The 18,003-nt window shown below is 40.1% G+C and overlaps 2 protein-coding genes across 9 annotated transcripts in view; one reads left to right on the top strand and one right to left on the bottom strand.

Annotated features, from left to right (window-relative positions):
- The window catches only part of SON (SON DNA and RNA binding protein), a 33,240-nt gene extending 27,884 nt beyond the window's left edge, over window positions 1-5,356 (bottom strand). For all 6 annotated transcript variants that reach the window (XM_058732468.1, XM_058732469.1, XM_058732470.1 and 3 more), the window contains exons 1-2: window positions 5,217-5,356; window positions 1,785-1,951 (exon numbers count right to left, since the gene is read on the bottom strand). In XM_058732468.1, coding sequence (XP_058588451.1) covers window positions 1,785-1,951; window positions 5,217-5,293 — 244 coding nt within the window. In that variant the 5' untranslated portion in view covers window positions 5,294-5,356. The remainder of the gene's footprint in view (window positions 1-1,784; window positions 1,952-5,216) is intronic.
- The window catches only part of GART (phosphoribosylglycinamide formyltransferase, phosphoribosylglycinamide synthetase, phosphoribosylaminoimidazole synthetase), a 28,968-nt gene continuing 15,812 nt past the window's right edge, over window positions 4,848-18,003 (top strand). The window contains exons 1-7 of one of the 3 annotated variants that reach the window (XM_058732483.1): window positions 4,848-4,937; window positions 9,195-9,380; window positions 12,154-12,249; window positions 12,715-12,889; window positions 14,355-14,466; window positions 15,310-15,378; window positions 15,915-16,040. In XM_058732483.1, the coding sequence (XP_058588466.1) occupies window positions 9,236-9,380; window positions 12,154-12,249; window positions 12,715-12,889; window positions 14,355-14,466; window positions 15,310-15,378; window positions 15,915-16,040 (723 nt within the window). In that variant the 5' untranslated portion in view covers window positions 4,848-4,937; window positions 9,195-9,235. Of the gene's footprint in view, window positions 4,938-6,304; window positions 6,430-9,194; window positions 9,381-12,153; window positions 12,250-12,714; window positions 12,890-14,354; window positions 14,467-15,309; window positions 15,379-15,914; window positions 16,041-18,003 lie in introns of those variants that run through there. The other 2 variants (XM_058732480.1, XM_058732481.1) reach the window with 2 other exon arrangements.

Raw genomic sequence — 18,003 nt, 5'->3', positions numbered from 1 at the left:
AAGCTTAAAACTTTTTTCTCCAACTCTCAAAACACAGCAAAATACTTTCAAACTACACTTACCGAAGAGTATTTTGTATTATCAGGTGTTAAAATTCAAATTGCTATAAAAGATATACTCATTAAACAATTTTCACTATCTGTTTTTTGAATCCTGACTCAATCACCACTCACTAGATGAATGGACTTGGCCAAATTACTGACACTCTGTCTCCTAAAGTTAGAGGACAAAGTGAGTTAAAATGCTAATGCGTGCAAATGCTAATGAGTGCTTTTATGCAGTATACGAAGGGCTGAACAACTAACGTAAAGCATCAACACCAAACGTGAACTTTACTTCATCACACCCGTGTTACATTCTAATAAACACCTTTCCCCCCCAACCCTCCTCTAAAATTGCCAAAATAATCTCAATGTTTTTACTTAAAAAATAAGTCACTTAGAAAAGAAATTCTTCTACCTCTTTACATTTAACTTAAAACCGCTGCACTTTTCTGAAATAGAAAATAACTTCTTTTCTACTTTACAACCAGGTAAATTTATTCTAATACCAATATCCAATTAGACAAATTTTAGTCATTGCAGAAAAGCTAATCAGAAATCTAGACCTGGGGAGGGAGGCCTGGGTGGCTCAGTTGGTTACATGTCCAACTCTTGATTTCGGCTCAGGTTATGATCAAGCCACAAGTTGGGCTCTGCACTGGCAGCAAGGAGCCTGCTCGGGATTCTCTCTCCCCATTGCTCTCTGCCCCTCTCCTATTCGTGCTCTAGCTCCCTCACGCTCGTTCTCTCTCTCAAAAATAAACTTAGGTGCGCCGGGGTGGCTCAGTTGGTTAGCGTCCAACTTCAGCTCAGGTCATGATCTCACAGTTCGTGGGTTCGAGCCCCGCGCTGGGCTCTGCTGACAGCTCAGAGTCTGGAGGCTGCTTCGGATTCTATGTCTTCCTCTCTCTCTGCCCCTCCCCCACTCATGCTCTAGCTCTCTCTCTCTCTCAAAAAATAAGTAAATAACCAAAAAAGATTACAGAGAAAATGAATCAATCCGTGACAAGACCTATTCTAAAACAAAATTAATTACTTTCTACTAGTTATCATGCACCTCATGCTAGTTAGCTAAATTATACTTCAAAAAAAAGTTGCTACAACCATAAACTTAAGTATAGCTGAAGTCTATGCTGTTTTTACCATGTCCTATATCAAAAACAATTCAAATAAGAAACAAAACCATACCACCCGCCCATTTCTAAAACTAAATGAAGATAGTTCTTTTTGTGCTTGATCATAAGTCTTTCATTTCTAAGCATCAATTATTTTAATTTCCAAAACACTAAATACCAAAGCAATGACTCCTCTCCATCCATTGCATTTTTAGGAGGAGCAGATGCAAAAACAAGGCAATCTCTAACCTTGGGCTTTAAACTAAAACCTCCTAGGGTTGTAAAATCATTACAGGTTTGGTCCAGGCTCCTGCCCCTTCCAAAGCTGACATGTACACAACTGTTCAATGAAAACCCGCTTTCAGAATCCTAGCAATGAGGCACAAGACCGAATCAAATACAGTTATAATATTCCACCAGCAAAGCAAATTAATTATCAATGCTCACGTTACAGTACAACTATATTTTCACAGAAAAATTTAAACAATGTCTTCAGTAAATAAAATTTAGTAAAGTCAAATTTAGTAAAGTCTAAAAAACACTTTTAAATACCCTGCGATAAAAAAAATAATACTGTTAACTAATTAAAAACCTTAGTTTTTAAGACAGCTGATTATCCCCAGCTTACCTGGCTTGTATCGTAGTTCTGTATCTAAGACCCCAGAAAGTACTTCCTCTATCTTCTGAACTATTTCTTCATTTGGTAGGCTCCTGGCAGAGGCAGCTGCATCACCTGCCTGGTTTCCTTCATTAGGTGTATTTGTTTCACCATTGAGCTGGCCTTCATTCCTTCCACTTGACAAGAAAAGTTTTCAAAATTCATTAATACTTTTACCACACTATATAATACATTAATATTTATAACTCAGTTAATTAAAATAATCTTATACTGTTCATACATTTCACCACTTTGGGATTTCTTTCAGAGGATATTCCCCCACCAACAGTGACTCCTTCACACTACTCAAATTTGGTACATCTTTATTTTTACACAATAACTTAGTTTTCAGAACTGTGAAAATTAAGAAAAAATCTTTAAAAGAGGTTTCTAAGCTCCTTATAAAATAAATAATAAAATATTCCCGGAAACCTAAACTGATTTAGATTCGGGTTAACTTGCATTTTTATCTCAGAGGAAAAAAACCTACTGATCACAATCACACATCCAAAGAAAAATACACCACCTAACATTATGATAGAAAACTAGAGCCACAATAAAACCACACCTGTACATGGATCACAATCAGCATCAACAAGATCAAGGAACAGTTACCACAGACACATTAAGTAAAAAGGGTAAAACTGTACCCTCAGATCAGGTTTAGACTGATTAAAATTACTGAAATGCCATGAAGTTTAAAAAGAAAAATACATTTATATAGCTTTTATCCACTGTCAAGAATCCTAGTATTTTCTGGTGTTCAAAAAAACTCATGGGAAACAAGTGACATTTTATTTCACTAACAGTAAATTAATATAGATGGCTCAACATGTTTTCAATTCACAGGGCCGTAAGAATCTGGACATGAGAAGCATGTCGTTTAGCTAGTCATTTTTACTATTTTTGTGTAAGTTAACAGAGTTGTTTTGAAAAATAATTTTTAAAAAAATTTTTTTTTCAACGTTTATTTATTTTTGAGACAGAGAGAGACAGACCATGAATGGGGGAGGGTCAAAGAGAGGGAGACACAGAATCGAAACAGGCTCCAGGCTCTGAGCTGTCAGCACAGGGCCCGACGCGGGGCTCGAACTCACGGAATGTGAGATCATGACCTGAGCCGAAGCTTAACCGCCTGAGCCACCCAGGCGCCCCGAAAAATAATTTTAACACACTCAATTGACCTATTAACAAAAACCGATCAATTATGCTTCACTCCTGATAAATGTCTAAATGGTCAAAAAACAAAAAAAAAATCAGTAGTTAACTAAATTTAGAACACTTGGCTTTTTAATGGGTCACATAATAATTAACACTTATTGACTATTAATTAGAGTCATGGGTCTACATTCCCTAACTCATTTAATCCTAACAAAACTCTATGATTACCACTGTCATTCTGATTTTACAAATGAGGACAATGACCCACAGAGATGAAACCAAACTAAAGTTCACTAGTAGGTGAAGCTGGTATTCAAAACCAGAGCTTATACTTTAACAACCATCTATACACAATAAATAACTTACTTTACTTAAACGTCAGCCCCCTTACTCAAATTGATATATGTAAAAATACGCAGGAAAATATGGCAAATATAGCTCACTGGAATAATCAAAATTTTGCTCTCAGACTGATAATTTATTACTTAAATGACAAGAAGCTGAATATTCCCAATAAGTTTCTTTATCTAATATTCTTTTTAGACTTTCTGGAACTTCTTTTACTCTTTTCCTAAGCACGTACACATAATTAATCACCTTACTACTAAGCCATGGATTTAAAAACCAAAAAGTATAACTAAAAAAAGATTATAATAATCATCTTTAAGTCATCAAATATTCATCTCAATTACTGAAAAGGGATGAAAATTTCAAACCATCTAAATATCCAACAATACATTCCTACAAAAGAATTCTATGAAACCATAAAAAAGGTCCCAAAAGACGACTGAGAATGGGACAAAAGACAAACTTGTTCGCGATCAGGTGAAAACACAACACAAAACAAGATGATCACAATTCACAAAATATGTATGTGCATCTGTACATACAGGGGAAAAAAATGAAAGAGCATAAAGAACATTATGCGGTTTTCCCACTTTCTAATTTTTTATTTTTTCTAAAGTTTTTACAATAAAACACTTGTTTTTCAAATACAATAACTGATTTTTAAAAGGCATAAAAACAAGACATTATAATAAGCAAACACAACTGTCCGATGAAACTATTAAAATTTTCAGAAAATTATATTCCTCTGGTCTTTTCTTATCATCTAAAATCACTAACACATGACAAAATTTTAAACAGCGATGAAATAAGTGAGCGTATAGATTTCCTACTTAAACAAAATATCCTACAAAAAAATAATCTTAGCGATACTATATACCGTTGCCCCAATAAACCTATGTTAATTTCAGCACCTAATTTACAACTGCGTTTTCAAATTCATGCTATTACTCTAAACTTTCAAAATATAACGAGCAAAAACACTTGAACTCGGAATATTTACGTTACATGAAGCAAAAATACTAAAAGACAACCACGTAACATCATGACCCACACCATTTTCCTCGTCAGTAAACAACTATTTCTTTGGAAATCTCTTCCCATTCAAATTTTGAAACCAATGGTAAACTATGTAAGGTCTAACGCAACGGCAAAAGTAGCGTGTTGATGATATGTGTCAACTGGGGCAGAAGCAGCAACAACAAAAAAATTAAATTAGACGTCAACAGAAACCTACTTTCCAACCGAAATTGTTAGTGAAAATACTCTTCCGTCCTCACCTCGAATACTGTGTCAAAGTACCTAACATTAATTTGAGCTTTCACTTCAATTTCTAATCCATTAGGAATGCTGTCTGGTGGAAGCCACAGGACCCTAGGGCCCAAATAATCTAATTAAAGGATCCCGACCCCCAAAGTGATCTCAAGCTTGCCAATAATAAAGCGGATTTAAGATTACTCAAGAAACGGCCGTTAGAGACCCTTTCCGGTCAGAGGCACCGGCCGGCGAAATCCGCGGAGGTGGAGAGGGGGAGGGGAAACGCGGCGGCGGAGGAGGAGCTGAGGCAGGAACTAGGCCCGTCCCTGGTGGACAACCAGGCCTACGAGTAGCTAAAGGGTAAGGGATGGCCAAACGGGAAAGAAAAATGAACATCACAACCCGTTGCTAGAAGAGGGAGTCTGGGGTTACCTCGGAAAAGACAAAGTTCCTCGCAGGGAAGGGAGGGAGCGGATGGGGGGGGGGGGGGGAGGGCCCGGAAAATGGATCCCAGGCCCAGGCGGGGCTGTAGCGGGGCCTGAGGCGAGGAACGACGGCGTCTCTGAAGAAGGGTGCCACGGAAGGCTAAACGGGGCCCTATCGGTCCCTTGGGAGCAGAAGAGTCTGGGAAGCGTTTACCTGGAAAGCTCCTGTTGAATTTCCCGGAATTTACTGACCACGAAAGACCTAAAAATCTGCTCGATGTTGGTCGCCATGGCGTCCGCTCCGTTCTCTCAACTCCTCCTCGCTAGTCCTCCAGGCTCCCAGCATGCCTCGGGAGCAGGCGCAGCGGCCAATTCCGTCTCTCGCCGTCCTGATTGGCTTCTGCGGGAGCGTCTGGACTGGCACGCTCCGCCTCTGGACCAATCAGTGAGCACGGCCTAGTTCTCCTCCGCTGTTTCTGAGCGGCTGGGGTAGAGGTGCTGACGTTTGCGCCGCGCACGACTATGTCCGCCATGTTAGTGACTGACGCAGGCGCCATTACAGGAGAAGCGTCTCTAGAGGCGGCTGTGTCAGTTTACGTTGTCAATCTCCAACAGTGTTTGGGGAGGCTTAAGAGGTTTACTAAATACTCGAGATTAAATAGCATGACAAAAGGGAGCAAGAAGGGCTACGTGCTTTGATACGGGGCCTCCGCCGTTCCCGGGTGGCGCCAAGTTGTGTTTTGGCAGGGAGATGCATCCGGAAAACCATTTATCTGCGCCCGCCCCACTGTGGTGTGAATGCGAAGGACATGTTTTTACCCCCATCTTTCTCTTATGGCGTCCTCAGCCTTTTTTTTTTTTTTTTTTTTTTTTTTTGTTAAAGCAGTAGGGCAGAGATCTTAGGCGACCTGCCGTTCAAAGTCTGGTGCATTCTAGTCTCGTCGGGAGTCGAGCGTGTCAGGAGGTTCTCGGCAGTAGCTAGTCAGCTCTGACTCGTTAACAACACACAATAAGCTAATCGTGGGTCTAGCATTTTGGCGACCCCCCCCCCCCCGCCCTCAGAGCTGTGAGGCCTCCTAAGGGGGAATGAATAGAGACGATACGTGGCCCCCGATAGTGTAATGATCCATTATAAACGCGCAAGGTCTTGGTAGCATTACTGTGGAGTAAGCTCAGGCCGCGCACTAGAGCCAGAGGGAATCACACTTGATTACCTCGCTGAGGCCACCACGGGCCGCGCTGACCAATGGGGTGGCGCGGGCCGCGGGGCGGGGCGGGGGGGGGGGTAGAGGCACCCGCCGGATTCCGCTGGGCCGACTTCCGGCGCACGGCGGGCGCCCGGGCTCGGAGCGCGCGGGTGAGCGTGTAAGCGTGAGCTGCAGGACCGCCCTGTGTCGTTGCGGGAGCCGTCTCCGGTTCTAAGTAAAGTACGCCTATGCTTCGGTTTGGGAATTTACTATCAGGAATTGGATGAAACTGTAGGAACCGATTTGACTGTAGGGATTCTCGTCTTGGTTTTAAGTGCCGTGGGTGTGGGTGGGCCATGTGCGTTTCACTTCTTTTGACCGAGGTTGACGTTGGATTTTTCACATTCCCTCCCTTCTAAGATGTCAGGGTCTTTTTTTTTTTTTTTAATGGGTCTGTATTTTTATGCCTTTTTTTAGGTCATAAGCCTAAATGCATATTTTTTCTTGATGCACCCCCTGGTCTGTAGCAGATTTAGTCCACTTTCGTAATTGGTTTCTGCTTTATATCATTCACCGTGTCCTTCTCAGTTGGTTTACCTGAGTCTCTTATTCTGGTTTTAAGTTACCCGTTTAGATGGCCGAGGCCCGAGAAAGTTAAGTTCCTCGAGGTATCCCAGCTAGTAAGGGGCAGTCTCAACCCAAACCAAAGCACTTTGCAGCCCAGGCCTCCTAACCATCCCTGGTGTGGATTCCTTCAGGCTGGATCCTAATGCAATTTCTGTGATCCGCTGTGGCAGCTAGGACAGTTTTCCTTTCTGTGCCCCTCATCCAAACTAAATGTTTGGGTTTTGTTGTTTTTTTTTTCTCTAGAATTCAGAAACATTTGTTTACTTCGGGTGTTTTGATACACGTGGCAAGGCTGTTTTTTGTTAAAAATAGCTTTTGTCTGAGACAATAGCGACTTTTCTCTTCCTCAAATTTTAAGTAATCATCATCTCAACTGTGAAGACTGTCCAAAGCAAAATTGCATACTTTGGAATCAAGGCTTCACTTCCTCTTAGATATGTGACATACAGCAAGTTGTTTAACCCAAGTGGACCTCAGTTTCTTATCAGTACGGGGGGGTGGTTATAGTAGCTACCTCATAGAATTCTTATGATTGTGAAGCAATTCTCGTGAAAAGCATTTAGAATAGCATCTGGCACAAAGTAAGTGCTTAAAAGTTGTAAGTGTTTTGTATTACCAGCCTAGATTTTTCTGTAAATATGTAATCCTAGCATCACTCAAGAAGTTACTGATTTCAGTTTTCTTTTCTGCTGTCTTCAGTTTGCCTTCTACCTAATGAAACGTCTTCTAGAAATTAGTAGACTAGTGTGACAAGTATTTATTCCTTTGGCTTTTCTCTCCCTGTTAGTACTTGTATCTCTTAATGTATCAACTTACGTAAGAGTAATAAAATATAACAAGCTCGCATTTGTTGCTGCTGTCAGAAATTGTATTAACTGTTTATAGATGTCATTTCAAAGAAAATGTTGTTTCAGTTAACCCTTAATATAGCTTCTTAAGCAAGTTCTCCTACTTCCATCTTTTAAGATGTAAAGAAATCGAATTACAGGTAGTAAGAGTTTAGCCAAGATTACACTGCTGACTTGAGTTGAGATAGGTGTTATATCCGTCCAGCTGAGAATCAAATGCCAGAGCTATGGTGAGACGTGTTCAAGTTTGAGTTTGCCTTCTGTACCAACCTTCTAGCATATTGCACTAAGTTCTTAAATCAGGAGTCAGCAAACTGGCCCTTGTACCAAATCCTTCCTGCCACCAGTTTTTGTACAGCTCACCAAATAAGAACAATTTTCACAATCGTTACATGATTAGGAAGAATTTAAAGGAAGAATGATATTTTTAAGACATTTGAAAACTGTAAGATATTCACATTAGTGTCCATAAATAAAGTTTTATTGAAACACACTCATGATTCTTTGTGAGCCTGTGATAGCTTCCTACTGCTTAGAGCAGAACATAGGCAAACTATGACTTACAGCCCACTGCCTATTTATGTAAGGTTTCACTGAACATAAGCATGTTCATCCATTTCTGTATTGTCTATGGCTGCTTTCGTGCCACAGTGACAGAGTTGAGCTGTTACCATAGACATGACCCTCAAAGATGGAAATGAAAATATTTACTCTCTGGCCCTATACAAGCCACAATCTTAAATATTTCTTCCAATTTATGATAACTTTAAAGTTTTATCTGTGGTATCTCAAAATTTAAAAGCAGGTATATTAAATTTGAGGTTTAAATTTGAAGTGTTAGGATTCTTGTTTAACTAAGGATTGATGATTGCAAATCTTTCAAAAGAGGAAAAGTAGGGGCGCCTGGGTGGCTCAGTTGGTCAAGCTTCTGACTCTTGAATTAAGCTGAGGTCATGATCTCCTGGTTTGTGGGTTCAAACCCTGTGTGGAGCTCTGCACTGGCAGTGGACCCTGCTTGGAATTCTTTCTCAGTCCGTCTCTCTCTGCCCCTCCCCCGCTCACATGCCTTTCTCTCTCTCACTCAAAAAGTAAATAAACTTTTAAAAAAAATTTCAAAAAGAGTAAAGTAAAACTTAAAGAAAGGTTATTATTCATAGGAAAAAAAATTTTTTTTTTTTAATCAGGTTAGAAGTCACCATTTAATTCCTTAACCTAGCTCTAGGCCAGTCTGCCTCATTTTTAAAATACCTACCTTGGGGCGCCTGGCTAGCTCAGTCATTACAGCATGCAGCTCTTGATCTCGGGGTCATGAGTTCAGGCCCCACATCAGGGGTGGAGATTCCATAAATACATACCTCCCTAATCCTCATGAATATTGTCATCTCAAATTATGATCCCTAATTTTTCATAAATAAATCTGGGGAGTAAAATGTTATTTGTAGGATTGCAAGTGACCACTTAAATCATATTTAGAAATTGTGATTTCTAAAGTTTATACATTATAAAATAACTGTGGTTTTCTTTCTGCAGCTTTTATTTTCCTTTGGAATTCCTGCTTTGCAGACAGAGCAATGGCAGCCCGCGTACTTGTAATTGGCGGTGGCGGAAGGGAACATACACTGGCCTGGAAACTTGCACAGTCTAATCGTGTCAAACATGTGTTGGTTGCCCCGGGCAATGCAGGCACTGCCTGCTTGGAAAAGATTTCAAATACTGGTAATCATCTTTAAAAGTGGGGAGTAAGGGTCGCCTGGGTGGCTTAGTCAGTTAAGTGTCTGACTTGATTTCTGCTCAGGTCAGAATCTCACACTTAGGAGATGCAACCCTGTGTTGGGCTCCGCCCTGAGCATGGAGTCTGCTTAAGATTCTCTCTTGCTTTCTCCCTTTACCCCTCTCCCATACACGTGTGCTCTTTTTCAAAAAAATAAGTTACGTAGGGGCGTCTGACTTGGGCTTAGGTCATGATCTCACAGTTCATGGGTTCAAGCCCTGCGTCAGGCTCTGTGCTGACAGCTCAGAGCCTGGAGCCTGCTTTGGATTCTGTGTCTCCCTCTTTCTCTGCCCCTCCCCCACTCACACTCTGTCTCTCAAAAATGAATATAAAGTCGGGAGTAATAGCTAATAATCGTAAATGATAAATGTCAACCACATCTGTTCTTTATAGAATCGATAGTTATTCATATTTGAATGCTTTTCTTAACCTTAAGATGTATGTGGTAATTTAAATACTTGTATGTTGTAAATTTAAGGTATCTTATTCAGGGGCACCTGGATGGCTCAAGTCAGTTAAGCATCCAACTCTTGATCTCAGGGTTGTGAGATCAAGCTCCGCATTGGGCTCTGCACGGGTGTGAAGCCTACTTAAAAAAGGTATCTTGTTCAGAGGGTAGCATTTCTTTATCTTAAATTACTATAAACGTTACAAAATACATCCATTGAAAAAGTCACAGGTGCCTAAGGGTAAAGGCGTTTTGATGTGTATTTTTGGAAATGAAAAGTTGAGCGGTGCTATTAAAAGTAAATTTTGGCAAATCTGAGTCCATAATAGACCTCAACCTTTATCTCTTTCACTGGTAAAAGTGAAAAAAAATGTTCAGTTCTTACATTACCTTAAATTCTTTAGTGACTTCCTTAGAATAGAACTCAAACTCCTAACTTCCAAAGCCCTATGCAGTCTGGCTCCTGTATCACTTTCCAGCCTGATCTTTTATGTCCTTTGTATTTTTTTCAGTGTGCTTTCTGTCCATGCAGTTCTGCCATTTTCCCAAACAGAGCTGCCTTGAACTTGGTATTTGTTCCCACCCCTAGCATGACTGGCTCCCTGTCATTCAGGTCTCAGTCTATATGTTCTCTCCTCAAAGAGGTCTTTCCTGAAACTTCTAGGTAAAGCATGCCCACCCCATTTCATATGCTTTCAGTCATGAACCATTGTGCAGATTTACTTTTCTATTGTCTATTTCCTATCATCATTTCCCTGCAGGAACATAAGCTCTAGATTGTAAGCTACATGAGGGCAAGAAACCCATCTGTCTTGTTTTTGTATTGCATCCATCGTGCCTAGTACCCTGTTTGGCACATAAGATTTATGGAAAGAACATAGGCCCAACAGGCCACAAACTGGGAGAAGATAATTGTGTACATAGGACCAAAAAAGAAAAAATGATAAATGAAACATCTGCTTCCCTGGTTCTTAGTTTTGCGGGTGAGGTATCTTAATGTATTTATTGAAGAACTGGCACGTTCTGTGTAAATAACAGTTGATGTCCTGTAGACTGGCCCATGAAAATCTCTCAAGATTGCCATGAGACTGCTACCACTTGTAGCAACAGGATAGGTATTTTTCTCTTGCCACTCTCTGCTGTGCAGATGTAGTCAGCTCTGCTCAGCCCAGTTGTGTTAGCAGATACTAACCCTGAGTACATGGTTTTCTATCCTTATCCTACTCAGGCAGCTCACAAGTTGAGAACCCTACTCTTTCTGCACTTACCCCCTACACATCACAAACATCATAGTTTAAGACTTCAGCCAACTTAAGAATGGTAGTCCGGGGGTTCCTGGGTGGCTCAGTCAGTTAAACATCCAGGTGTTGATTTCAGCTCAGGTCATGATCTCGTGGTTCATGAGATCAAGTACCCTGTCAGGCTCCCGTGCTGACGGTGCAGAGCCTACTTGTGATTCTCTTTCCCTCTCTCTGCCCTTCCCCCATTGGCGTGCACCCTTGCTCTCAAATAAACATTAAAAAAATAAATCTAAAAAACAAAAGCAAAAAAGAATGGTGGTCCAGATACAGTGAAGCATGAGGGTGCTTATGGAATCAACCCATACTTTGCATATGGTTGATCCTGCTGCTAATTATTTAGAACTCCATTGAGAAAACTTACCTGACTTATGGGTTGAAGAAGGAAGGTAGGTCTTAAAATTATCATTCAGTTCGTACCTTAAACATCTCTGCCCAAAGACCCTTCCTGGAATAGCCTCCCAATTCACCTGACATCAAATTTGCCTGATTTGTTCACACTTGGGTTTTTTTTGTTTGTTTTCTTTTTTTTTTTTTTTTGCTTGCATATTTATTACCCAAAATTCCCACACAAGCATCCTAAGTGTAGGGACTCTATTAGTATCTTAACCGAGTGACTAGTATAGAATCTAGCATATAGTGGTTCTCAGTAAATCTTGAGTAAATGACATTAAAAGACAGTTTCTGAATATATCCTGTGTTACATTTTTTGCTTACAATCAATGTGACAAAGGACTTTTAATAGCTCTTTGGGAAGCTGACTGGTATTGTCATCTAACTGGCTGTAGTGATGGAGGACTGAGCTATGTTTGTTAGTTTAATGCAGTAGGTTCTGAATATCTCACAGTGAAACGATCATCTGTATCCGTAAAAGAAAACCAATAGTTAATAGGCATCTAAAAATAAAGTCCTTGTTTTTCAGCATGACTTAATGTTTTATCAAGTGAGATGGGTTTGTTTTTCTGTTCACAGCCATCTCGATAAGTGATCACACTGCCCTTGCTCAGTTCTGCAAAGATGAGAACATTGAATTCGTAGTTGTTGGACCAGAGGCACCTCTGGCTGCTGGTAAAGTTTGTTTCTATTTATCAATATAATATATGCATTGCCAACAGGAGCTTAGAGATCATCTAAGATGAGGATTTTTAATCTTGTATCACATTGGAAAAAGAGCTTTCACCCTGTTGAAATGTATGGATTCTACGTGTTTTTCCCTAATGTATCAGTAATGTGATGAATGAAAGATCAAATCTGCAACTGTGGGAAACATTTTCTGTGTTCATATTATGCTCTGTTCTGGTGTCCATTTAATAATCCTGCACTTGACTCCAGCAAATAATTTTTGCTGGGTTTGAATCACATGGTACTAAAGTTTCTGTTTCTATCCTGGAGACAATATGAATAATCTAGTTATTTTCTGCCACTACTTATCTGCTTTATGTCCCTATAGACTTAGTCTAATCGTGATTCTTCAGAGTCAGAAGGCCCTGCAGAGACCTTGGTTCACCTAAGGCTGCCTGTTTCCATCAATAGGAATTGTTGGGAACCTGACCTCTGCAGGAGTGCGATGCTTTGGTCCCACAGCAGAAGCAGCTCAGTTAGAGTCCAGCAAGAGATTTGCCAAAGAGTTTATGGACCGACACGGAATCCCGACTGCACGGTGGAGAGCTTTCACCAGACCTGAGGAGGCCTGCAGCTTCATTATGAGGTAGCTAGAAGATACACAGGTCACTTTTGTGTCACAGGTTTATAGTAAGATAATTGTGGGGGGGGGGGGGACTCATGCTGTGTAGGTTAGGACCCTGGGCATGTATAGTTGTACACTCTGTGGCCTTGCAGAAAGAAGAATTTTTTTAATATAAGTGAAGAGTTTCTAAGGGAAAAGATAACATTTGATTCGGCAGTCAGGCTCTCCTTTCACAGCCAAACTGACACAGTGGCATCTTACAACATAAAGGATATTGGCTTTTTCATAAATAATTAACTAGAGTGAGGAATCTTCACTTAGCCTTCTGCCACCTGGACTGAGATCTAAAATGACGAAACATTCTTGTTCTTTGTTGTGTTAAAAATATGAAGCAATTGGGGCACCTGGGTGGCGCAGTCGGTTAAGCGTCCGACTTCAGCCAGGTCACGATCTCGCGGTCCGTGAGTTCGAGCCCCGCGTCAGGCTCTGGGCTGATGGCTCGGAGCCTGGAGCCTGTTTCCGATTCTGTGTCTCCCTCTCTCTCTGCCCCTCCCCCGTTCATGCTCTGTCTCTCTCTGTCCCAAAAATAAATAAAAAAAAAAAAAAAAAAAAAAAATGAAGCAATTAGGGGCACCTGGGTGGCTCAGTTGGCTAAGCGTCTGACTGCGGTTATGATCTCACACTTAGTGAGTTTGAGCTAGGCATCCGTCTCTGTGCTGTCAGCACAGAGCCTGCCTCAGATCCTCTGTCCCCCTGTCTCTCTGTCCCTCCCCTACTTGCTCACTAGCTCGCTGGCTCTCTCTCTGTGTGTCTCTCTCAAAAGAGATAAAATAAAAACATAAAGCAATTAACAAATGATGGTAGGTACATGCCTTTGCCCTTTTATTGACATTTCTCCCTTTTATCTGGTATGTTTTCCTTTTAGTTGAGTCAGTTTCATTATTTTTCATCCTATAGGGTTTTTAGACACTGAATGTTATTATTTTCTTATAGCCAGATGACTTGGGTAAGTAACAATTTTGTTACTTATTTTGGGTAAGTCTCCTTGTGGATCTCCACTCCCATCCAACAGAAGAAACTACCAAGAACAGTTTCTTCTGTGTACTCTCAGAAACGACTTATGTATCCACACTTAACACTGGTCTTACACAGTTACATCTTCTACTAGAATGAGAGTACAATTCACTACTTTATTCCTAAGGATCATTCCATACCTGTGCTATACAGTTGCTTCAGTTTCCAAAGACCTTGCCTATATGATCTCATGATAAGTGAAAAAAGCAAAATTGTATGTACCTTATGATCACGACTCTAAAGGAATACATAGGGGAAAAAATCCTGGCAGGAAGTATCAAAATGATGTCGGTACAAGCACTTTTTTTTCTTTCTGCTTTTCAGTTGCTATAGCTTATCATTACAACATCCTAGAGCATTTTAAACTTTTGTAAGGATTTATTGAATGTTGAAGATGACTCTATCTTTACAGTGCAGACTTCCCTGCTTTGGTTGTGAAGGCCAGTGGTCTTGCAGCTGGGAAAGGGGTGATTGTTGCAAAGAGCACAGAAGAAGCCTGCAGGGCTGTACAGGAGATCATGCAGGTAGGTTGTTCTCTGGAAAAGTCACACTGTGATGAATACTTGTAAGTTTATGAATTGTGTCTCAAGGACACAGTCTAGCAAACCCATCAGTTATTTGTTGTAATACTGTGTATTATAATCCATCTCTATAAAAGGCTTTTTACAAATCTACACTGATGGCTAAACCATGATGCTATTCTTTGGAAGTAAGTTGTAGCATGCTTTGTTGTCTGCTATGGAAGGTAGAAAATCCTCAGACTACAGAACATTCAAATTCTCAGCCATCTATGAAGACAAGTATTTGTTATGTCCCAGGTCTAAGAGAAGTGAAGCATTGAATTAATACCCTTACTTTTCTTTTATGATCCATCTTGGTTATTGATCTCCCTTGTCAAAATATATTTTCACAGGATTCTCTAGGCAAGCATATTCTAATTATAATCACATATAAGAGTTAAATGGTAATGATGAAAAAAATCTGCTTCTCTGTTACATTATTTGAAACTGGAAAGCCAGATCCCCAGAAGAGTGTTAATGATGTGTTCATTTCATCTGTACCAGTGCTAGCTCTGTATCATTGCCACTTGACAAAATAGGAAACATTCATATGGGGTGCCTGGCTGGCTCAGCCGGAGGGTCTGAGGGTCACGATCTCAGGGTTGTGAGTTCAAGCCACACATCAGGTTTAGAGATTACTTAAATAAGTAAACAAAAAAGAAAACATTCATATGTTCCTTTGAGGCTTTCAGAAAAGGAAGGGGAAATTACAATACTAGAATTGGTTCATAATAGAAATTGTGAAAAATGACAACAGTCCATTAAGTAAATATTAAAAGCTTAACTTTCTTTTTTTTCATCTGCAAGGAGAAAGCTTATGGAGCAGCTGGAGAAACAATTGTCATTGAAGAACTTCTTGAAGGAGAAGAGGTTTCTGTAAGTATATTCATCTTCTGGGCTCTTACAGAGTATGAGAAGTTGTATTACCTGATCTATGAGCCCCAAAAAGATTTTATTTATTCTGGTTGCTTCATCTGAAAGCATAAACCCAGCACCTACAAAGGAATTCGTATATGTTTAGTATTTTGGATGCAAGTGAAAAAAGAATTTATTCTCTCTTAATCACACCCAGTATATCAGTAGAGGACTTGGGTTTTTATCATCTATTATTTAAGGGGAGAAAGGTTGAAATATTTCACTTTGAAATTAGCTTTACCTTTTTTTCCTAACTCGCTCAAAAATTACAGACCCTTCGGAAACTGAGTATACAAAATCGTTTGATTCTTGATGTAAATAGCTTAGGGTTACTTATGTTTCAACTCACTTGAAAAAAAAAAAATTTTTTTTTCTCCTGATTAGAGTTATGGTACATCTAGTTCTCCTTATTAAGTTGTTGTTTTTCTTTTCCTTTTTTTTTTTCTTTTTAACTTTTTGCCATTTAAGATAAGTGGACTATGTTGTTTTCTCTGCAGTGTCTGTGCTTCACTGATGGCAGGACCGTGGCCCCCATGCCCCCAGCACAAGACCATAAACGATTGCTGGAGGGCGATCACGGCCCCAACACAGGGGGAATGGGAGCCTATTGTCCGGCACCTCAGGTACTTCCCAGAAGTCCAGCTCAAGTTCAGCAGTCATGGTTTGGTCTTCTCAGAGAGCCCTTGGACCATGTTTTTCTGTCTGTTTTCTGTACGTGATGCTACTAATCAGCAACTTGGATTTCCTATTAAATGACAAGTATCTCTTCTAGCTTCACTCAGAAACAAAGACCATGGGGGAAGGGAAGGAGAAGAATAGTTACAAACAGAGAGGGAGGCAAACCATAAGAAACAGAACAAACTGAGTGTTGATGCGGATAGGGGGAGGGCGGTAGAAATGGGTGATGGGCATTGAGGAGGGCACTTGTTGGGATGAGCAGTGGGTGTTGTATGTAAGTGATGAAACACAGGGATCTACTCCTGAAGCCAAGAGCACACTGTATGTTAGCTAAGTTGACAATAAATTGTATAAAAATATAAATGAATGAGTGAAAACCTTTTCTAAAGTCCTTGAAGAACTGTGGTTTGAAATCCTTCTAGCTCCTGCTCTCTACACCCTGTTTTTAACCCATGAGAGCCAATTATAGTACAGAATTTAAAAAAAAAAAAATTTTTTTAATGTTTATTTATTTTTGAGACAGAGTGTGCAAGCAGGGAAGGAACAGAGAGAGAGGGAGACACAGAATCTTAAACAGGCTCCAAGCTCTGAGCTGTCAGGACAGAGCCCAACACGAAGCTTGAACTCAGGAGCTGTGAGATCATGACCTGAGCCGAAGTTGGACACTCAACTGACTGAGCCACCCAGGGGCCCCTAGAATTATTTTTTAATCATCTTTGGATATCCAAGGCCTAGCACATAAGTGCTCATTAAATGTGCGCGTGTCTGTGTGTGTGAAAGAGAGATGAACTGAGAACCATGTCAGACTATAATTTGTTTTTATGGTTTCTGTACTTCATAATGAGTACATAAAGTATGTGTCCAAACAATTTTTGGACAGTTTTTATAAGGAATTGCCTTGGGTGTCTTTTAAATAGAACTAGCACTTCAGAAACTCACCCATTTTTTTCACTGATGATTAGTCACAGTTGTTTGTGCTGATAGTATACACACTTTTATTGATTAAAAGATTAAAAATAAAACAGGATTTACTTAAAGCTGTAAGATTTTTGTTTGTTTTTTAATTTTAGAAAGAGAAAGTGGGGGAGAGAGGCAGAAGGACAGAGAATCTTATTCAGGCTCCATGTTCAGTGGGGAGCCCGATGTAGGGCTTGATCCCACAGCCCTGGGATCATGACCTGAGCCAAAATCAAGAGTGGGTCACTCAACCGACTGAGCCACCCAGCACCCCAATGTTTTCTAAGTATTAAAACTACTATTCAATAAAAGTGATTTTAGTATAAGAGCTATCTTTAGGGGCGCCTGGCTGGCGAAGTCAATAAAGCATGCAGCTCTTGGTCTCAGGGTTTTGAGTTCAAGCCTCACGTTGGGTATAGAAATTAGTTAAAACTTCAAAAAGTAAAATCTTTTTTAAAAAAGAACTGTGTCTAGGTCTAATTTTTGTAATTTATAAACTTTCACATTCTTAATTTTATAGGCTTATGGAATAGGCATAGAATATACTAGAAGGATACAAAAGAGCCTCAAGGTGGGAGGGGAACTTTTCATTTTTACAATTATTATGGTTTAGGAAACTCTTTTTAGTGAGTTTTAAGTGTGTACACGTTTGGAATTCTATAGGTTTACTAGTAAAGATGATTTAATACTTAGTCATAAAACAGCAGCTGACCCCGATCAGTAAATAATACATAATCTAGCTTCTGCTTTATCTCTCAGAGGTTTTCTTTCCTTTTTATAAAAGTAAGGCTAAATACTTAAGGGTCAATGTGAAGATTTTAAAAGCTTATGAATTTAAAGTGCTTAGCCTAGGGGCACCTGGGTGATTCAGTCGGTTGAGCATCTGACTTCAGCTCAGGTCATGAACTTGAGGTTTGTGGGTTCGAGCCCCACATAGGGCTCGCTGCTGTC

Source organism: Neofelis nebulosa, chromosome 5 (genome assembly GCF_028018385.1).
Source record: "Neofelis nebulosa isolate mNeoNeb1 chromosome 5, mNeoNeb1.pri, whole genome shotgun sequence".
Classification (NCBI taxonomy): domain Eukaryota; kingdom Metazoa; phylum Chordata; class Mammalia; order Carnivora; family Felidae; genus Neofelis; species Neofelis nebulosa.
The sequence above is the reverse complement of the archived record's forward strand: the minus strand, read 5'-3'. Positions and strand labels throughout refer to the sequence as shown.